The following is a 23,964-nucleotide window of genomic DNA, read 5'->3' on the forward strand; positions in this document are numbered from 1 at the left end:
GAAAGAGAACTTTCTATAATCACAAGAAAATTAAGGGATTTAGATTTCATGTAAACAGAATGTCTTTCCTAAGATTAAGCTGCAGGCGTTAGCTATTTAAAAATGGTATCTATTTTTAATTGATGTTAAATACTAAAGTAATTTCATAAAAACTAAAGGCATTACTTACCTAATTATTAAGTTTCAAATGCTGGAAAATGGCTCACTGCAGAAACTAACATACATCTAACTAAGAACCGGGATTGCTTATCAACCAATATAGAAGTCTATGAATTTTTTTTTATTCCAATACCAGCAGCAGGAAGAATAAAATATATTTAAAGAGTTCTGTTTCAGAAAAGTATCTGTTTTCATTAAACATATCACCAAACTCTGTACATGAAAATTGCCTTTCATTTATGGTTACATTTGTTGTTACTAGCTTCTGATTTCTAGAAATTTTATTTAAGGTTGGAATAACGCTGATTATGAACTACTACTGAACAATGTATTTTTGTTTAAATACAGAATTATTATGCTCATCTACATTAAAAATTGTAACAGATTTACTTTAAAACAGGAAATGGAATATTTTTATTTTGCTGCCTAAAACTGGTACAGCCTGTTTCACAGATAAGTATGTAATATTTCACTTATATTTTATAAAATTATGTTATTTAAGTAGCAAAAATAAAGCAAATTTTAAACATCTTATCAAAATTTTCTGGAAAAAAAGATGACTTTACTAGATTCAATCAATGTTTCACGAAAACTAGTGACTTGACATAAAGAAGCTATCAAAGTGAGAAGAGATGTGAAATTACAATAAAACTTTTAAAGTCCACTGCTGCCTCTAGACATATGAAGATAGGACATGACCCCAGTATCCTTTCCTTTTTAAAAAAAATTTTTTTTTTATAAATGTTGTCATGATTGGGAGTATAAATGATGCAATTAACTCCCAGGATTCAATGAGATAGTTTTAAAAAATATTTGTAGAGAGCAAGGAAAGGAAGAAATGATGACTAACAAAGATTAATACATAATTATATTATTTCCCAGCAAATTAAAAATGATTAATTTTCACACACAGAAAGGAAAACCCAGAATGTTGTGAGAGATGTACTTTAGTAGTTTCTACAGTGATGTTATGGCCTAATAAAGAGAGAATTTACGTGTTTCTTGGAAAAATATGCTATACTGTATGTTAAAGATCAGTAACCTTTCTTAACTCTTCCTGAAATGCTCAAAGATTTTTTTCTGTTAATAAAGTCAGGTATGCTGTATAAATAATCAAAACTAATGACTAGTTTTTATATCCCTTTTCTGACATTCTAAGCAAATCTATCTTTTAAAGTTTTCTTATTCAGTTTATTAATAATGGAATTTCAAAAATACTATGGTGGCCAGTAATTCCCATCTAATGTTGTAAGAACAGCTTAATAAAGGTATAGATATTCAGATATTAGATTATATCTTATATATCAGATATTAGATCTTTATGTATCAGATATTAGATAACTAAGATCCCAAATTATAGAACTTCACAATATGCTTAATTGGCTTCAAACATTTTCCCCATATTTCTTGCATATTAGGATCTTAAAAAAAAACCTAGTAATGAGTAAATAATAGTTGAACGCACATATAAGTATCCAGTCTAGAATTTATTCTCAGGTGATCATATAAGGTTCTAAAATTGTATTTTTTTGATAGATCCTTTGCTTTTAATGTTAAAGTCTTCTAACCTTTTCCTGTTTGATTTATAAAGCAAACATCCTGCCTATTTTTAGTATGTTACTATCCATTTTGCCCATCAGAAACTTGTTGGACTATTTCTTCAGAAAAAGTAAATTTCTAATACTATATTGAATAAAACTGCTTCCTAAAGTGAATCAAAGAAGTCAGTGTAGTCAGTTTTTTCTTTTACTGAATGAGTAAATCAATCACACACCAACAGTGTTGTAAATTTAAGTGCAAAAGCATTGAAGTGCTTTACTACAAATTACAACCTAGAAACACGTTAACTGAACAATTAAAATTCATACAATCAGATTTAGATATATAACAACACAAAGTAGGAACAGAATTACAGTACATTTACAACACAAGACAGATACATGAATTCATTAGAAAATATTGTAATAAATAATTCATGAATTATAGTGCAATTGATTTATGCATAAATATAACTAATTGCCTAACAATCAGTTTATATTAACAAAATCTGTCAAAATCAAGGCAGCCACAGAGTTTTACTAAATTACTGCGACAATGGAAATACTGCAATTAAAAAACAAATACAAGTATTTGTACTGTAAACAACTAAAAAAATCAGTCTCACTAAAGTTAGTATACAATTTAATATAAAATTGTCATTAGCTACCAGAAATGGTTTAAACAACTTTACTGAGCAGTAGTTTTCTAAAAACAGAGGCACTGTTTTTTCTTTTCCTTCTTTTTTTTTTTTTTTAAATATAAAATACTTGAGGAACATTCAAATAAGTAGAAAGCACATAGGGGTTGCTTTCACCTTCATTAAAAGTCTGCTGAAACTGGATTTTTCAGAAAATTGTCAATTAATAAATAGTAACTGGTAACTAAATTCATAAAGTACTTTGAATGTTTAACATAAAGTTCATCTTAATAGAATCACTGGGGAGAAGGGGAATTTCCCTGCCTTTCCTAGTTTGTATAATCAAAGAGTTAACTCAATAATAGAAACATTTTGTTTCTTTTAAAAGTTATGGGTTGATTATTACCTATAAACTATCAAAAAATATTTTAATTTACTATTTCTGACCAAAAATAAATAATACAAGTACTAAAATGCTGCAAATTAACTATAATATTACCTATAAAACTACTGATTACTGTGAAGTCAATAGCAAAATGATCCCTGATTTATGAATCCTGTAAAGTTTTTGGTCAGGTCATCTTTTAAATGATACAAAAATGTTCTGTAAGTTTCCCTTTACTATAAACTTCTCAATCAATTTATTAATGTAAATATAGTGTGAGGAATAAAAAAGCTCAATACAATATAAATATTATGTAATGCATTCAAGCCCCCAAAGTTTTCCAAGTAAAATTCTGTATAAAGAGGTCAATAAAATTGTTTTGAAACATGTACTTTATCTTTAACTTTGTTTTTCAATGGGGGAAGGGAGAAATATACTAAATAATCCAAGTTCTGGCCCTCACAAAATATGGCTTAATTCTTTAAAAAGAAAGATGACCCTGACATCTGCTGTCCTGTAATCTATTATGAATATTTTCTTGGGGTGAAAATAAAAGAGGATTCATATCCTAGTGTGCAGGTAACATTAATAGCTGAAGAGGGTTCAGTATAGATCTCAGAGACTAAATAACTGCTTGGTTGTACAGTTTCTCACTCTTCAGTTTCTTTAAACATGTAAGCAGTTTTAAAATTTAATAGCTGAAAATCTCTTTAGTATTACACGTATATGTGATTATTAAATACACACAAACACAAGTGTAAAAACACAAGTATTTGACAAGGTGCACTTATTTTTTAAATTCAGCTAAAATTACTCCTTTTGGACTTAGGAAAACTGGCTTAGAAAAATGATCAGAACCTGAATTTTAACAGAGAAAGGGGGCACTCAGAGAATTTTGAATACATAAAGCAAATCCCCATTCTTTATATGAAGGCATATGCTTTATAACATTTTACCACTACAGTTGCATACTCCATAAATCCAACAAGGATACTTTGACCCATATTTTAAAACTGCTATGTAAAAATGACCAGTCTCTCTTATGAGTCTAGTAAAAGTTAAAATGCACTGCCCAGCTTCTAACTACCCAATTAGTAGAGTTTACATTACTGAAAGTTCAAAACAGCTTCAGTGTTAAATATCTGTAAATCTATTCAAGACCCTGAACAAACTGCAAATTTGGTTATTAGCAAAATGATAATGTATCGCCCACCAAAATGAAATCTGCAATTCATTTTGATAAACTGAAAATGTTTTGAAATGTCACAGCAGCAAATATATTAAAGTTACACTGAGGTTTTTCAATAGGAGTGTGTCACAATCCTTAAAATTTAAAGTAGTCATAACATCAACTAACCAGCACATTTAAACCAAAATTATCATTCTCAAGCTTTTTCTGTGCACATTATAAACATGCTCTAAGTTGCATTCCAACTTTCTTTTCTAACCTTACACATTAGCTTATTTTTCAAATGAAAAACAAAATTAAATTATTTTCATAACTAAATTTAAATGATTTTTTGTTCTTAGTACTCCATATTATATTAAAGGGTTCTATAGCTGCTGGGGTTAACTATTTGTCAGTTTTTTGAAGTATATACCTTATAAACCCCAACTTCTTGCTAAATCAACTATTAAATGATAAATATTAAATTTCATTATGCATATCCTTTAAGGTTTTCTTTTCTATTCCTGGTGGATGCACTTGAGTGCATTTTGTATTTCATAGAATGCACTGTAATGTACTAATACTGTATATATTAATTTTTCTTAGTATGGAGATAGTTGTCTATTTAAATTTTGATTGGTTGTTTGACATACATACAATGACTGTAAGTATGTTGTATAGAATGTTTATAAACTATCAATATCATATTTCCGTTATAAGATGGTTCAACTGAATGGCTGGAATGGTCTTTCACCAATAAAAATGTTTCACTTGACAATTACTCATTTTCCCACAACGCTTTATGCTATTGACTACTAAAGAAAACCTGAATCTTTTTCACCTATTTATACAAGGATTAAATACAAACTATCAGAATTAAGTAAGCAACTATATAATTCTGTCCACAGTGAAAACCCTGAATAAAACTTTTTTTCAAAAGGCATGTAAGTGGTTTTTGAACTGTAAAATTTCATGTCTCCTGTCAGAGTGAGCATATGTAATTCCCACATGTGTGTATATAGACACACAAATACACACCTGTGCACATACACACACGCAAACACACACACACACACACACACACACACACACACACACAAACATTTTCCTAACAAGTAATCTACACAGGCTTGCTGTTTTTGCAGCTGCCAGTCCCTGAATCTGTCATATTATATAACCCAGTGTCTGGTAATCGTAGTTTCTTCTTCGGAGGAGTCTTCAGTGTTCCAGATCTTTCTTTTACCTTGTATTCTAAAGTGCTGTGAGGTACCCCATAAATTCCTTGTGCTTTGGAAACACTCATTTTTCCGCTCATTACCATTGCAATAGCTTCTTCCATTATTTCATGATCATATTGCCGATAGCGGCCACGTTTTTTCCTGGGCTGCTTACTATCTTTTCGATCTAATCCATCTTCAGTATTTTCAGAGGTTCCATCAACTGTTCCATTTTTAGAATTAAGACACAAAGGAGAGAGGTCCCCATGTAGAAAGTAAGAGTCAACACTTGAGTGAGTTACAGGCCCAGAACATTCTATTTTGTTCTGTTTAGGGAGTATATTTTTCAGTTTTTGGAGAGCTGATCCTTCTAGGACTGAAGAGGTTTTGGAAACTTGATACATAACATCCAGCAGACCAGAACCATCAGGTTGTGATTTTGAAACAGAACTTACTCGAAGCTGAGGAATTTTTAACTGTACAGTAGGATTTGAAGTTTCGTATTGGAGGCTTTCATTTTTTTCTTTAAATTGAGTAACCATTTTCTGTAGAGTTAGCTGATGGAGGTAAGTGGAAGCTGTTGGGAATTTTAATTCTGAGGTTTCAAGTAGATTGAGTTTACTTTTTTCTGTGCGCTCTGCTTGAGCTCTTGCCCACAAGGCTACTTTTTGCAGTACTGCACAAGTTTCTTTACTGTCCTTATATGAATAACTATCATGGAAATCTCGAGTTTTGTTTTTAAAAGATGCAGGCTTCCCTGCTGGTAAGGCTTCTAAGTGAAGAAGTAAAGTTTTTTGAGGTATGCCATAAAGTATGCCTGCTTTATTTATGTCCAGTGCTCCAGACTGAATGTCTTTCAAAGCTTTTGAGAGCAAACCATCTGCAAACTCAGCACTTCTTTCCACATAGTCCTCTCTGTTTCTGTGTAGTCTCCTGGATGGATGGAATGAAACGATGGTAAACTGATGCATGAGAGACTCTCACACAGCTATGGAAGGGGAGGGTCCACTCCTTTATTATACTCCTTGCTTAGGTAACATCACTGCTTATGACACTTTTAAGTCTGTGAGATGTAGTAGTTACTCCTTATCAAAGCAAACGCTACAGTCCTGGTAGGACAATGTGTCAATGATACGGTGGCCTCAACAGGCAGACCTTCCAAGAACATAAAATCCTAACTCAGTATTTGTAAAAATATTCTCATGATGTTGCTATTCCTCTGACAGATGCTTGCAGAGCAACACTTATAAATTTTACTTGTACAATTAGAGTTCCATTATAAAAAGTACCCAAACCCTAAAGGAGTTTTTGTTAGTACAAACGTGACGTTACCGCTAAACAAGTAATAAAAGAGTCAACCCCTTAAAAGGAAATTTGTAGCAGCAGGAATATTTCCAAACACAAACATCCCATATTTCCACAAAACTAATTTTTCTCTAGACAACAGCTTAAAACTTGAAACAAGTAGATAAGTTATATTTGAATAAAACAATTTAATTTTAGATATTCTAAATGTCACTTCTATTTCGAATGTATCACTGTAATGTTCAAAGTTTCTCAGACAGAAAGCTTACTAGGTCTTATGTCTCAAATACTACTATAGCCATAATTGAAACAAATTAGTCTACCTATAAGATTTAAATGTGACAAAAAAGCTTCCTATGCAGTTAGTTAATGGGAAGATGCAAAAAAATTGTAAAAAAAATCCAAAAATCCAACAGAACAGCATTTCACTACTAATTATTTATTTAATGATTAATGATAGTTTTCAAAACATGAAAGAACTTTTTGTGGTGATTACTAGATATATTTAAGTAGTCTGCCACCACATCTAAAGTGCAATAAAAAACTAAACACGATAAACTAGCGTTAATAATTAGTAAGTACAGTACTTTTAGAATTTTTTCAATGTTTTAAAAAATAAATTACAGATTTCCCTTAAAATTGCCTCCTGAGTATTTAATTTAATATCCTCTTACTTGTCCTGCTTCTTAGTTTGTATTCTATGATTAAGTTGGTAGTTCATTTTAGTAACATGAACTAAAGTTTGGTGATTGTTCTGATAACTTTTCTTTAACAGAAAGAATAAAAAAAGAAAGAGAAAGGACAAGATGAAAGGTATGAGAGAGAGAGACTTATGAGTGACAAAAATTCTGGAGGAAAACTATATACGTCAATACTACTCAGAATAGTATTAAGAGTTCTCTGCAGAGATAATTTTATATTAATATTAAATTATATTTCCTAGATATTGCTTACCCAGCCACTGAATTTTCAGAAGAAGGATCACATATGGATGACTCTTCAGATTTTATGCTGGTTTTCTTTGTAGAGAGATCTAACACTCCATCCCCTATAATTTTTGCAAGAGAAAAAACTTTATATTTGCAAGAGATAGGCAATCCTTACATTTTAATATTTCATATTTTGTTGATCTACTAATTCATAACACTAGTATTTGATGTGTGGCCACCACCTACTCATCTTAAATGGCTTTAGGAACACAGTATGACTGGGAAGGCACTATATAGGAAAAAAAGAAGAGGAGCTGGCATTGCCAGGTGATAGGAAGAAACTAAATATATGATGTAAAATCTGTCTAAAATAAACTTAGTCACCTCTCCACCATTTTGTAGTGAATAGCCATTGATTGCTCATTTATAACAGTTTTCCATTCAAAGCTGCCCAGATAATGCTTTGGGAAGGTGGGAGTGATGTGAGTTGTACAAAACGGAGAGAATAGAAAATGTGATAATGAGTAAGATAATTAAATAATTAGCATTTACTAGGACTAGCAAAAGGTAAACTGTGACTTTCTGCATAACCATGTATTTTCTAAAACTCACAGTGTAAAATTTTACTATTTTAAATTATTTAACTGTACAATAGTTAAATCATTGCCTACATAATATATTGTGTTTATGACTAAATATACAACTTATAATAATGCAACTTTAGAAAAATGTTATAAAAGAACTGCCTATGCATTTGTTATTAAAATGTAGTTACAACATTTACATAAATAAAACCTCAATGATTCAGACATATTGTTAATCTGGCATGCTTCAGGATCAAAAAGGACAAAAATAAACTATGAATTTAAAACCCAGTGAAGAATTCCGTGAATGTTTTTATTGTTAGCTAAAAAACTAAAAGCTTTAGCTATAAGAAAAATTATTTAAAAATATACTAATTCAACTGGCTTAAAATTCAACAGGGTTTTACAAATGTAACCACAATCAATCCACGAAATATGTATGTTCCTGGGCAGAAACAAAGATGAAAAATAAAATAACCTAGCTATAGCCTCCTATATGGACTTCAACCATAATTTACTGAGTGCTCACTATGTGCAAAGCACTATTTTACGCATTGGAAGAGCAACCAAAAAAAAAAAAAGTCACACAAAGTACTTATTGTCATAATTCTTAGGATCTAATCAGATAATTCATACACCATCACAACCACCAGCAATTACCATAGTGCCACCCGAGAAAGTAACACAGAATAAGCTGATAGAGTAATGAGGGTAGGGCTGAGGACGCTGCTGTTTTATAGTGTTATCAGTGCAGGCTTCTTGATTTGAACAGGTCCCTGAATAAGGTTAGGGTCACCAATCAAGCAGATACATGGGACAAAGTTTCTGGAAGAACAGTCTGTATAGAGGCTGTGATCCAGAATCATGTCTGGAATGTCAGAGGAATAGCAAAGGCCAGGGTAGCTGAAATGAAGTAAGCCAGGCCAAGAGTGAGAGATCAGAAATGTTGTAGGAAGAGGTTACACAGGGCTGTTGGGCTGTGGTGAGAAATTCGCATTCATTTTGACAGAGACAGGAAGCCACTGGAGGATTCTGGGCGGAAGACTGACATGATTTCAATTTAGTTTTTTAAAGGAGCTAAAGGTGGAGCAGGGAAACCTGCTGGGAAAGTGCTATGCTATTTCTTGTCACTTGCTTTCACACTTGGAGTTGCTTTCCACTGCCTAGATGATTCCTACTCCTCTCCTGCCCCCCCACAATCCTAATTCTCACCAAATCTTACTCATCAGTTGGTCACTCAGGACACAGCTTAGAGTTGGTTGACCATCATTATAGGCTACTATACTAGTAACATGACCTATAGTATTTAGCAGGTTGTAGTGCCAGTTGCTCGTACATTTACCAGTGCTAGCCACAGACTGTAATCTATGTGAAGGCAGAGACCATGCATATTTTATTCATCAATAATCCCTGCTGCTTAGAATAGTGCCTGGCATACAGTAAGTATTCCATAAATGTTTGCTGAATAGAATTTCAAAGAACTGGAAAAACTCAGTGTGGCTAGAGGTTACAGTTCATAGATTAGAAGAGTAAAAAGGGGAGACTGAGAAGCAAAGTACCTGGCACATAGTATCTTGAAAAATTATCAAAGACAGCTTCTTGCCCCAGTTTATCCATCCAGTTTAATTTTAAGCTTAGTCTCTAACTCATCTCAAATCTCACACATCTCACTAAGTACTTAAATTCCCTCAAATGTGCTATGCAGTGTTATGCCTCTCAAATTGCAGTATTGTTCCCTCTGCCTAGAATACTCAACCTATTTGACTTGTCAAACTTATACTCATCCTTAAAGCCCCAGATCCCCTGCCCAAGCAGAAGATGCTTATTTTGTCTCCCTTCGTGGACGGCATCCTATAACACTTATGACATTATCAAGCAATTACTGATTTACAAATCTTTTCTTCCATGAAACTGAATTCCAAGATCCAGGATCTTGACTTATTCATTTGTATTATTAAACATTGGTAGAGTGCTAATACCTACTAAAAGGAGAAAGAAATGTTTCTCTTTTTTGACAATTAAAATTTTATTAAAAACTTGTAAGAAAGGATAACTGCTAAACCCGTATTTATCACTTTATTCACTAATTTTGATTTTGTTTATTTTATGTAAGTTTATGGCATATAAAACACACTTCCCTAAGTCTGTTATTCTTAGTCTCAAAATGAAGTAATGAAATTTTTCCAATTCTAAGCTCTCCTAGACTTGATATGCGCAATTTAAGATTATTTCATAAAACAGAAATTATGAAAGGAAGTACAGGAAACCCCTTTCTCTCATTTACAGATACTACAAAAACTGGGCTGCAGCTCTCTACCGAGGGCAATAAAGGTTCTTTTCTTTTGTTTGGACTACTCACACACAAAGCACCTAGTACAGCTCATTTTATTCTGGATGAGCTACAGATAAGCTCTACTCCATCTTTCAGAAACCTATGCAAATAAGCTTATACTTCTGATTCTTTCTCTTTAGGAAGTCTAAACAATGACCCTGGTGAGAAATGCTTTTATCTCTTCTTCACAGCCCTTTCTCCACATCTAGGCTCCCTATATTAAAAGTTTTATTCTAAAAAGATTTGACAAATAAAGTAATACATTATAGTCTGTTAGTCTGTATCTAGTCAAAATGGAAAATGTACTCCATCATATTTCAGTCACATTGCATTAAAATTAATCAATTAGTGTTTACATAGTAAACACACAAGATATATAAATATGTAATAGTTCTAATACCATTAAGAATTTTAAGATAAATATTTGCTATCTACAGAAAATCTCACTTTCTGTTAGTAGTATTAACCATCTATATCATGGTTCCCTTTTTTATCATAAAGCCTGTAATTCAAGGGCTGGAAAAGTCAAAAGGAGTTACTCCTAGGATTCTCTGTATTAGAAAAACAAAAACAACGAGAGACACCTTGTGAAGGACAGAGAAAGACCAGGAATTGGGGAGCTGGGGGTTGAAGGATATTTTCTTGTTCCTGATAATTTACATCTATCTGAAGGGTGATTATATCACTCCTTCACAATGGAGATATAACTAGATTTTGCGTATACATCATTCCAAACTATAAAATTAACTCAAAATATATAAAATCTGTTTAAAATCAATTCTTGGTCACCTCTCCCACCATTTTGTAGTGAACAGTGTAGATAAAACTAAGCACTTAGCATGCTATTACAGGATAATATAAACTAAGTAGGTGGGGGGAGGTAGTTAATTCAATTTATTGGTATATTCTCTGTAGACTATCTTATTATACTGTAATTTATTCCCCATTTATTTACTGGTAGGTATTCAGGTTGTTTTAGTTTTTCACTGTTACAAACAATGCTGAAATGAACATTCTTCTAAATTATATTTTGTCTTCGTGTACAATAATTTCTCTAAGATAAACTCTCAGAAGTGCTGAACAATAGATATTACCAAATTTCTTTCCCACATCCTTGATAACACTTGGTGTTGTTGTGATTTTTAAGTTTTGGTGAATAAAGTAAACCTCAGAATTAAATGAACAAGAGAGTGTATTTAGTATGCCATTTATGTCAATATGGTTATAGATACATAATAGGTGGTATCATTGGTTGCTTTCAAGGGTAAACAAAAGCTCTAAAAGGATCTTCTGTATTTCTAGAAATACTTTAGTTCTTTAAGAGAAGACAAATCAGAGGTAAATATGACCAAATAACACATTTATTAATTCTGGTTAACAAGTAGATGATTATTAAATTGTATTTTTCTGTATATTTAAAAATTTTACTAACATTTAAAAATAAATACAACATTGTTTTCATTTACTGGTTGGAGACTGGGCATTTAACATTTAATTTAATTATTTCTGATCAAACACTATTGTAAAATGTAAAGATTTAAGGATAAGCTAATCCAATCTTTGAACAAAGTCAGGTAATTTTCTCTGTAACACTACCAGAATTAACTTTAAAAATGAAGTGACAAAATCATGACCAAGGGGGCAATTTCCTGCATACTGACACTTTATTAGGTTTTCAGTTGAAATTCAGATTTCAATTTTTCATGTATAAATTGTTTTCTCTCCTGTATTTTCACACAAATTTCTGATAAAGGATGTTTTCAAAAAGGACAACTGGAACCTTCATAATATAGAACTGTTTTCCACCCATTCACGGAAATAATTCTGTTTCATCTCTTATCTGGCTTTTTGCTATTCTCCTCTCTAGGAGATTCTTATGGTTTTGTTATTTACATTTGACTGATTGCTAGAAGAAAATATTAGTAACTTAAAATATTATTAAATCCAATGTGTTTAAAACTATATTTTTCTTAGGTGTACTTAAAGTGTGCAAAGCATTTGCTAGGAACATTACATGTCTTATTCAGTTCTCACAACTGGATGGCAAAAATAGGTTTATTAATGTGCAAATTTTAATTATGATAAAACTGAAAATGAAAGAGAAGTCAACTACTCGAGAGGGTGAGATGGAAGAATTGCCTGAGCCCAGGGTTTAAGTGCAGGCTGGGCAACACAGCAAGACTTCTGTCTCTTAAAAAACACAAAACAAAAAACAATTTAGCTACATGTCATCAAAAATCTTAAAAATGTTTACACTCTTCTAGGTATTTAAGAAGATAATATTTAACATAAAAAGGTTTTATATACAAAGACATGCCATAGATTATACATTTAAAAAAATCATAAATATTTTAAAAATGGTTAAATTATGGTTCTTTCGCTTGCTTGAGAATTAGATTTAACACTGTCATTAAGGCAATTAATAAAGCATGAAAAACTGCAAATGCTACTGTTACATTTTTAAAAGGTATGATATAAACATCTGACATGTAGATGATGTAAATGTGTAAATGCAAATACTACTGTAATGTTTTTAAAAGGCATGATATAAAAATTTGATATATAGATGATGTAAACATGTTTCATATGTAAAACAAGAAGAAACCTCAAATAAAATAAAATATAAAATAAACTGTGGCAGTAAATATATAAAAATGGGAAAAATGGTGATCTTTGGTCGATAAAGCATGAAGTAGTTAAAACGTGACTGTGTGCATGCACAGGCCTAGGTATATATGCATCTACAAACACGTTTACACACACTTTTCTGCCTTTCCCAAGTTTCCATAAAGAAAAAAAAAAAAAAAAAAAAAAAACCCCACAAACTTAATTAGCAAAAAAATGTTTAAGTATTTCCTGGGTCTATCCAAATTTCAATTTAAAAAAATTTGAAGTCTTATGTTTACTGCAAATAAAATTGTTTTTATTGTTACTGTTTATGGGGTTTCAGTCACGGGAGAAATAATACAACAAAAGAGTAGCACATTATTCAAGCCTTAAGATTGTTTTTTTCCTTTCTTCATTTGCCTACCTCTGCAAGTCAAATAGTATTTATTTATTTTTTGCTTTTGAGATGAAGTCTCACTCTGTTGCTCAGGCTGGAGTGCAGTGGCACCATCGTGGCTCGCTGCAACCTCCACCTCCCAGGTTCAAGCAATTCTCCTGCCTCAGCCTCCCAAGTAGCTGGGACTACAGGTGCCTGCCACCATGCCCAGCTAATTTTTGTGTTTTCAGTAGAGACGGGGTTTCACCACATTGGCCAGGCTGGTCTTGAATGCTTCGGCACAAGTGATCCGCCTGCCTCGGCCTCCCAAAGTGCTGGGATTACAAGCATGAGCCACCATGCCCAGGCTTAAATAGCTTTTTTAACTTGAAGGTTATTTTCTTCCCAATGTCTTTTATTTTGTACATATATTGCTGAAATACTATATTAATCTATTTATTCATAATATAAGAGATGATATAAATCAGAGAAGAGTGCTTATGGTGAATTTAGGATGTAAAAATTTATAACAGCAAATTCAGGAAAACGCTACAGGTGAAATTAAAATAAGCCTTCAACATTTCCACCAAATGCCATTTTATAATTTTATTGTAATTTTTTTTCTTTCTTCAGTTATTCCTGCAAGTACCTAATTAAATCATAATTTCAAAAGGCTTCAAGTCAGTACCTATGAAAAACATTTAAAAAGCAAAAAAAAAAAATTTTCTCTTTTATCCCCTATATTACACTGTAAAAAGTTTTAGTCAAATATATCATTTAAAACACGGTTCATATATTTATTACAACAATGTCATAGTGGAAGACTTTAGATTTTTTTTAACCAAACATTTGAGACCTCCTTGTCAAGCTCATCCAAAACTGATTACTTTTAAAAAATCTTTCATAAACATGTTTTACGTAACAAAACTACATCTAACTATACAGTTTAATGAATTTTCACGAACTCAACCTTCCCATATAAAAACTGCACCTAGGTTACCAGTGTCAACCCAGATGTTCCCCCACCTCAATATCTTCTTCTGGTCACTACCTCACCCCTATCCCTACTATGTTGACTTTCAACAGCATTATGCATACGCTTAGATCCAGCAATTTCACTTCTAGGAATTTTTCCTGAAGTAAAAATTGAGTGTAAAACCTTTTTACATATAAAAGACACACAATTAATATGTGATCCTTCCATACTACTAAGTAAATCAATTTAAGTATTAAAATGATTCTACAGAAAAATTAGTAACATAAGGATGTTAAAAATACTAATTATAAAAACAGTTACAGAGGATATATATCTCATGCAGATCAGTGGGGCTGAGCACTGGGAGTGTGTTTTGTGCACATGCAGATATTCTTCAGAAAATGGTTTGGAAGGACTGAACACGTGAGCACCTGCAAATACCTCTGGGTGGAAGAACACAGGATAATTGTTATTTTCTTCATTTTCTTGTTTTTTCTAGTTTTTATTTTGTTTTGCTTTTTTTTGTTATTTGTTACTTTCTAGTTTTTCTAAAATAGGTAAAGCTAGCCTCTAATGCCCAGTTTGTATTGAAATTTCTTGAGTCCAAAATGTGTTTTTACAGTTCAATTTTACAGGTATGTTCAATTAATGTCTCTGTGTTACATTTAATTCTTAGTGTGATACATTTGATTCTTAGGTTATTTATTTATTTATGAGATGGAGTCCTGGCTTTGCTGCTCAGGCTGGAGTGCAGTGGCATGATCTTGGCTCACTGAAACCTCTGCCTCCTGGATTCAAGTGATTCTCCCGCCTTAGCCTCCCGAGTAGCTGGGATTACAGGAATGCACCACATGCCCAGCTAATTTTTGTATTTTTAGTAGAGTTGGGGTTTCACCATGTTGGCCAGGCTGGTCTTAAATGCCTGACCTCACGTGATCCACCCACTTCAGCCTTCCAAAGTGTTGGAATTACAGGCGTGAGCCACTGCGCCCAGCCATGGTCTCCAATTTAGAGAAGCACAATGACATTAACTTTTTAAAGAAACTAGATCATGAGTTCTACTGAAAATGTTTTATGTTATGGATTACAGATGCTCCTCAATTTATGATAGGGCTATGTCTTGACAAACCCAGCACAAATAAAAAATATAGTAAGTCAAAAATGCATTTAATATTCCAATAAACCCACTGTAAAGTTGAAAACCTGTAGGTTGAACCATCTTAAGTTGATGACCACCTGCACTGCTTTCCTGGGGTGTCATTTACTTTGCTTTAAAAAATCTCCTTGTATAGTAATTTTGATACACTTGGAACTGGTAATAAAGCAAGTAACGTTCAAACTTTTGGATTTCATAATTCCTTTTTACTCTTAAAATTGTTGCAGACCCTACAGACCTTTTCTTTATGTGGGCTATCTCTAGTGATATTTACCGTAATAGGAATTAAATAAAAGCATTTAAAAAGTATTTACAATTGATAACAACCCTAAAAATGTTAATGTTCATGAAAAACGTTTTCAAAATGAGCAAAAAGAATTACATTTTAAAAACAGTTTTGTAGGTCTCTTTAATTTCCAGCTTACTAGAAAACAGCTGAATTCTCATATTTGCTTCCATATTGACTGTGTTGAGATATCACACATCATGTATCTTCTGGCCGACTTTACTATACACACTTGTGACAGAATCAGAGTAAAAATAATAAATATTATTAATTTTGACCTGGTATATCTCCTGAAAGGGTTTCAGGGACTCTTAGGACTTCCTGACTATTCTTGAGAACCAACGGTCTAAGAATTATTTAGATGCATGTTTAACGTTTTTGATAAGGATACTTCACAGTGAAGTGACATATCATGAGGTACGCAGTCTATTTTCAATGATGCTCAAGTGATCAGTGTGTGTTCTGATGGTGACAGTCTGACCCCACCACTGTAAAGTTCTTAAAATAATCTTTCCTCTAATACTGTTTATCTTCATACACACACACACACACACACACACACACACACACACACACATAAAAATATATATATGTATATGTTTTACTGGTTTGAATTGACACATAATTTTATCTATTTATGGAGTCAATAGGATGTTTCCATACATGTGTACATGTACACATTGTACAGTAATCAGTGTAATGAGCATATTCACCACCTCAAACACTTGTCTTTGTGGTGACAATATTCAAAATACTTTTAGCTGTTTTGAAATAACATGTTATAATTAACTACAGTTACCCTATTGTGCAACAGTACCCCAGAAGTATTCCTTTCTCCTACCTAACTTTGTACCTGTTGATTAACCTCACTTCATCCCCCTCCCCATACCCTTTTCTGCCTTTGGTAATCACTATTCTACTCTCCATTTCTATATGATAGACTTTATTTAGATTCCACATGAGTGACAAATATACATATTGTATTTGTCCTTCTGTGCATGGTTTATTTCATTTTACATAAAGTCCTCCAGTTTCATCCACGTTGTTGCAAATGACAGGGTTTCATTTTTTTTATTGGCTGAAATAGTATTCCACTGTGTACATATACCATATTTAAAAAATCCATTCATCTGTTGATAGACATTTAGGCTGACCCTATACCTTGGCTATTACAATTCAGTGGTCTTCACTGTATTCAGAGTTGCACAACCATCACAATTTTAGAACATTTTCTCCACCCTTGAAAGAAATCCTGCACCCTTGAGAGACTGCTCTCCCTTGTCCTATGACTCCTAGCCTTTGGCAACCAGTAATCTACTTTCTATGCCTATGGATTTTCCTATTCTAAACATTTCCTACAAACATAATCATATAATATTTGGTCTTTTGTGACTGGCTTTTAATTAGCACAATGTTTTTAAGGTTCACCCATGTTGTATCATGCATCAGTACTTTACTCCTTTTTACTGTTGAATTTTATTCCATTTTATGGATATACAATATTTTACTTATCCTTTCTTCAGTTAATGGACATTTGGGTTGTTTGTACTTCTTGGCTATTATGAATAATGCTGTTATCAACATTTGTGTACACATAACGTTTTCAGTTCTCTTGAATAGGTTCCTAGGAGTAGAATTGTTGGGTCATGTAATAACTGGATGTGCAACCTTTTGAGGAACTTCAGACTGTTTCCAAAGGGGTTGCACCATTTTATATTCCTACCAGCAATGTGTCAAGGCTCCAATTTTTTTTTGCATCTTTGCCAACACCTATTTTATCTTTTGGATTCTAGCCATGGCTAGTGGGTATGAAACAATGTATTACTGTGTTTCTTTTTTAAGTTTTAATTTTTGGGGGTAGTTGCTGAGTATGGGGTATATGAGGTACAATTTATATGTACAATTAAACTGTTATTGATTATAGTCATCCTGTTGTGCTACAGATCTTAATTCTATTTTTTGTACCCATTAACTAACCCCACTTCCTCTTTACACCATCCCCACTATCCTGCTCAGCCTCTGGTAACCATCCTTCTACTCTCTGTCTCCATGAGTTCAATTGCTTTAATTTTTTGCTCCCAAAAGAAGTTGAGAACATGAGAAGTTTCTTTTTCCCGTGCCTGACTTGTTTCATTTAGCATAATGGACCTTCAGTTCCACCCATCTTGTTGCAAATAAGAGGATGTCATTCTTTTTTATGCCTGAATAGTATTGCATTGTGTATATGTACCACATTTTCTTTATCCATTTGTCTGTTGATGGACACTTCCGTTTCTTCCAAATCTTGGCTACTGTGAATAATACTGCAATGAACAGGGGAGTTCAGATATTTATTTGAAATACTGATTTCCTTAAGGGTATACACCTAGCAATGGGACTGCTGGATCATATGATGGCTCTATTTTTAGTTTTTCAAGGAACCTCTAAACTGTTCTCCACAGTGGTTGTATTAATTTACATTAGTCTTTATCTTCTGATGCTGTTGTTTTATTCAATTATCTTATTAGGGGTGGAAAAATAGTAATATTTTAAGTCTATTATGCCTTCCATATTTATTAGCCAACATTCTTCAAGAATTTTCTTTCAATGATTATTTGGTTATCCTGAAACAAAATTTGTATAGAAAAAGATAAAGTAAATAAAAGTAAGATAAAAAGTAAGTGTTAAGATAGCTTAACACTATCCTTTAATTGCTACTGTTCACAGTAAAGAATTGGTGTGGTATATACCTCCAATATAGACTATTGATTCTGAGGGACACTTTCAGTTTCTGGTTCTCATAAATGAGTACATTTTAAAAAATTCAGTATTTTTCATTCCACTGAAATTGTTCTTCCTACTGATGATCAAACGTTTTCATATTTGACCAGCTGGGAACTTTTAATATTGACTCCTGTATTCTTTCAACAAATTAGTCTTTGGGCTTCCTTGCCTTCTGGCAAGGAAGATGTTCCAGGCTCATCCTGTACATTTCCTAGTCTAAACCTGAAGTCCAAAGAGACCTGCTTCCTTTTAAAGGGAAATAATGTTTACAGACCCCATTCTAGGTTTAGGTTCAATGCCACTGAGTTTTCACTGCTTTTAGGTTATTTCAGTGGTGAGATGAGGAAATGTGTATTTTTTTTTAAATAATTAATATTTTGCACTGCATTTCCAATCCACATGCAGTATAAAGTTTTTAACTTGATGCTGATTGTTTCTTCTCTTACACTGAAAATACTGGTTTCCTAATGATGTTAACATGATTATATATTTGATTTGTTCTATAGACTCAAAAAATAATGACAATATTATTACTAGTATTAGTTAAAAAAAAGGTTTAAGAGTTCTTTAAATTATTTTTTTGCCCTTAGAGTATATTCTATTGCCGTTGGAACGTATAGTCAAAATCCTGGGTAAAATCATTTGATGTAATTCTTTTCTCAATGTTATGTTACTAATATTATGTTACCAATTTTACTAATTTGACCCAGCCAGGTTTGTTATATTCTACTTCAAATTTTGCAGATTCACCTTTTTTTTTTTTTTTTTCCGAGACAGAGTCTTGCTCTGTCACCAGGCTGGAGTGTAGCAGCGCAATCTCGGCTCACTGCAACCTCTGCCTCCCAGGTTCAAGCGATTCCCCTGCCTCAGAGGCCTCTCGAGTAATTAGGACTACAGGCACATGCACCACACCCGGCTAATTTTTTGTATTTTAGTAGAGACAGGGTTTCAACATGCTGGCCACGATCTCTGGACCTCGTGATCCACCCGCCTTGGCCTCCCAAAGTGCTGGGATTACAAGCATGAGCCACCACACCCAGCCATTGGATTGCTCTACTTTTAAAAAATTTTTACCCTTTGGAATATGCAGAATATAAATAACAAGGTCTATTCAGAGCACTTCTATTCCTGTCTCATCTGCCTCGTTTACTTCATTCCCTTCTGGGTAACCATGTTCATTATCATTAGTTTTTGGCTTATCTTTCCCATTTTCTACACAAAAGACAGCATGTAATACATGCATTTCTGTACCTTGTTTCTTATTACCTAACAAGCAAACCTGGAAATTCACTATCAAGAGATCATTCTCATCCCCACCTTTTTTTTCGATGTTTGTCTTCCATTTTGTGAATATAAATAATTTAACTAACCAAGACATTATTGATAGATATTTTGATTATTTTCCAATGTCCTGCTATTCAAATAATGTCACAGTGAATAACCCTGAATGCATATCATTCCGTATTTGTGCAGGTGTAATTAAAGGCTTGATTCCCTGAAATGAGACTGCTAGGTCAAAGGACAAATGTTTATAAAATGTAACAGATACTGTCAATTCTTCCTAAGGACTGTACCAGTTTGTATTTCCAGTAATGCATGAAAATGTCTGTTACTTAACAGCTTTGACAAACAGTGTATATAGCTAAACTTGACTTCTTATCAGTGTGACAGGTGTGAATCACACAAGTATGGCTGATAGTATTTTCCTATGTTTAAGGACTTTTAAAATTTCTTCTATGAACTGACAGTATAATTATGTTCATTTTTTCTATCAGGTTGTTGATCTTTTACATTTCAATTTTTTGAAACCCTTAAGAGATTAGAATCATTAGTTTTTTTAATCTTATAAGGTATAAATTTTTCATAGACTACCACTGACTTTTGATTTTTCTAATAGTGCTTTCTTCTGTGTCATGCAGAAGTTTCTTTTGTTTATATATTAGAATTTATCATTTTCTTATTGTTAAGGTGATACTCTAGCTAAGATAGAAATGATGAACAGGGGCAAGCCAAAAGAAACAAGAATATCTGAAGGTAGAGTAACCCAGGCAAAGGGATCAGCAATGATGAAGGTCCTGAAGAGTGAGCTTGGCAAGTGTCAGAAGTAGACAGTGTGACTTGAATCTATGCCAGGAAGAGATGGAAAAGAACAAGTCCAGAGAGGTAGGCAAGGACAAAATCCTGGCAGAACCTAATAAGTCATTAAAAAAAATACAAGTTTTGTCCTTAATTTAACAGAAAACTAAGAGGAAGATTAAATACAGAATATCAGCTTTAGTCAAACTGGGCATAAGAACCCAATTTTGACTACTGATAAATTCAAGGTTATAAGGTAGATATGAAAGTTATCTCTTTGGGAAGAGAATACCTGGAGAAATTACAAGGGAAAAGAAAATAAAACAATGAATTGACACTTAGAAACCCACGGGGTTGGTTATCAACTTTATATTATATGAGTAGTTAACACAAACTGTTGCATGCACCAAATTACTTAAAATATAATATAAAATTACCTTCAGGCTGTTTGTATAAGGTATATATGAAACAAATGAATTTTAGGTTTAGACTTGGGCCCCATCCATAAGATATCTCATTATGTGTATGCAAATATTCTAAAATAAGATCAAAATCTGAAACATTTCTGGTCCCAAGGATTTTAGATAAGGAATGCTTAACCTATACAACAAAGTTTTGTAAAAAATTGAACAGCAACAGAGAACACTAATTTCTTTTTTCTTTTTATTTTTGCTTCATATACCTAATTAAGTTAGTCAAGTGACATTTCAGACGGTAACACTTATGAAACTTCTGAATTTAAAGTGCATGATTTTTTAAAATGACATTCTTTACAAAACAGAAAAAAGAAAAATCCAGCTTATATATATATTGTAACAATTATATTTATTGACATTCTATAATCTCACTTTATTAAAAAAGCTTTGAACAATCTTTTGGTTTTCACCTGACTGAGACAATCTTCATACAGTTCCTCAAACATATCTGACATATGCCTGCCCTGAGTTTTGATATTTTGTATTTATATTTGGTATTTCTTCTGACTTAAATGCCCCAACCTCAAATCTTCATGAAAGACTTCCTCTCATTATTCATATCTCAGCTCAAACTCACTTCTTCATGAAGGTCTTCCTGAACCATCTTATATAAAATAACCCTCCCAGTCACTTTTGATAACTTGCTTAGTGACTCTTTTGTAAAATTATGAGCATGCTGATAAGCATATTTGGAAAAAGTAACAACTAACTTCTGGAAATGGAAATTATAATGACAAATTAGAAACTCAGGACGCAGGTTAAATCGTGATTAAAAGAGCTTGAAAGACAATTAGTAAATTGGGAAATATTTCTGAATAAACTAATCATGATATTATATAGAAACAAAAAGATGGAAATATGAAAAGGAAGATAAGAGATAGGGAGGATAAAATAAGAAGATCAAAAATATGTTTCAATGGATTTTGACAGGAAATAAAGTGAGTAAAAATATATTTGAACAGATAATGGCTGGAAAATGTCCACAATTGATGAGAGATCTGTCCTTAGTTTTAGAAACCATGTAACTCCTAAGTAGAATAAAGAAATCTGCTTCCCTGTCACCTCATCAAACTGGATGTGACCTGTGCCACCTTGCTGGATTGTCAGAATGCAGATAAAAATGTACCTTTTTAAAAAAACAATATAATTGCTACTTGATAAGGACAGAACATCATTCTAGTTTCATGTTTAATTTGAATTAAATATATTCTGTGGTTTATATGAGAAAAAGAAACCTGCTTCCAAACATATCTAAGACACCTGCATGCAGAATGCCACAAACAAAACAGAGAAGAATGAGAGAGCACCCAAAAGTAGAGTGTGTAAAGTTACCTATGAGGAAAAGACTATTAGCTGGCAGTCACACAATCATAGCAACAAGACAGTTATGTGCCTAGACAAAAGATCTTTTAAGAACAAAAGTGAAAAAGAAAAAGAAATAAAAAACCAAAAACAAAACCCCGAGAGTTTACTACCAATAAACCTTTAATTAAGGAATGCCCGATCCCAGAAGAACACGTGAAATATATGAAGGAATGATGCGCAAAGGAGATGACAATCAGGTATGTAATACTCAACAAAAATTGATGATATAAAACAAATGGTTGTTGTGGAATCACCAGAAGGGAATCAGCATTGAAGATGGCTATAAGTGTCAAAGCAGGTGACTCTAAATTTCTATTAACTATACCTTTAAAACCTTCGAGGGTAACTACAAACAGAATAGTAGTAGAGTACATAACTTCAAAATAGGCAGAGAAGGAAAAGTGAGGAAATTCAATCCAAAAGAAAATAAGGAGGAAAAAAGCAAAACAACACAAACAGACAGCAGATAATAAGATGGTTGAAACAAATAATTGCAAGGGCAACAAATGCCACAAAACAATACATGATATTATATGAAAATACAGTAAGAATCCCAAACTAAATACGAGCAAGAATATCAACATGTGTGTCTGCGTACATCCAATTTAGAAGGTATGGAGCAAGTTTACCTAAGAAAGTAATGTTTAAAAGGAGACCTGGAAAAAAGATAGTATGTATTTACAAAAAAACTGATTGGGTGTAGAAGGTAGCTTTATTGTTGGCGTTCTGAGGTTCTGAGAGTGTATGACATATTCAAGAAAATGAGAAAAAGCCAGTATGAAGACTAAAGAAAGAGAGACACAAGATGCAGCTGGATACATGGGCAGGGGCTGGTTCCTGGAGTTTAGGATTTTAGACGTTATCTAAAGGGCAATATGAACCCATTAAAGGGTTTTCAGCATGAGAGTGTAGGCCTAGATCTGGAATTTTAAAATATCACCTGTTTCTTCTATCCCTGCAGTCAGAGAAGGTTAGATAAGGGACACAGGACCACCTAGACATATGTTTTATTTTTTAGGTCGACTAAAACATGGCATCTTCCCAAGCATGGAATATAACATTTTTTTCCACATGTTTTTAGCCACAGAAAACAAAAGCTCAGCATAGAAAAACAAGATAGACAACTTCATTAGTGAACATAGAAAATTTTTTAAACTGAACTTTAAAAATTGTTTAGTGATTTCCAAACAGAATTATAAAACTTAATTTATAAACCACACATTTAAGCCTACATAACATCACAAAACTATACATGGCTGTCTTACACATAGTAACACCTACCTTAATCACAGCCAAGAAAGCAGAAGAGTGGCGGTGGCAGCCGCAACAAAGAATACTTAGTAACAACTAAATATGATGCTAAAATTCATATATTTTATTCATATAGTCTCTCAAATAGTCACTGGAAGCCAACTTAGTATTAGCCCTATACATAATTTGTTAAAAAGAAATTTAGACTAGAAGTTGTAGGTTCTAAAGTTTACCCTACTGATAACATTTTGAAGTAATTAAAAAAAAATCTTACTTATCTCTTGCTAATTAAGAGAAAATCATCCTAAAAATTTCAAAATCATTACATGGTGGTGCAATAGTTAATGTCCATTATTATGACGCAATGTTCCACATCG

At 32.7% G+C, this 23,964-nt stretch overlaps 1 protein-coding gene across 24 annotated transcripts in view; it reads right to left on the reverse strand.

The window, feature by feature from the left end:
- The window catches only part of LCORL (ligand dependent nuclear receptor corepressor like), a 186,990-nt gene that overhangs the window by 35,601 nt on the left and 127,425 nt on the right, over window positions 1–23,964 (reverse strand). For 18 of the 24 annotated variants that reach the window (XM_032273272.1, XM_032273277.1, XM_032273230.1 and 15 more), the window contains one exon: window positions 7,365–7,458. The exons of 1 other annotated variant lie outside the window; for it this stretch is intronic. In XM_032273272.1, the coding sequence (XP_032129163.1) occupies window positions 7,365–7,458 (94 nt within the window). Of the gene's footprint in view, window positions 1–1,896; window positions 6,039–7,364; window positions 7,459–14,082; window positions 14,658–23,964 lie in introns of those variants that run through there. 5 more of the 24 variants (XM_032273269.1, XM_032273264.1, XM_032273261.1 and 2 more) reach the window with 3 other exon arrangements.

This window comes from Sapajus apella, unplaced genomic scaffold, assembly GCF_009761245.1.
Source record: "Sapajus apella isolate SASKATOON/1434 unplaced genomic scaffold, GSC_monkey_1.0 scaffold5, whole genome shotgun sequence".
NCBI lineage: Eukaryota > Metazoa > Chordata > Mammalia > Primates > Cebidae > Sapajus > Sapajus apella.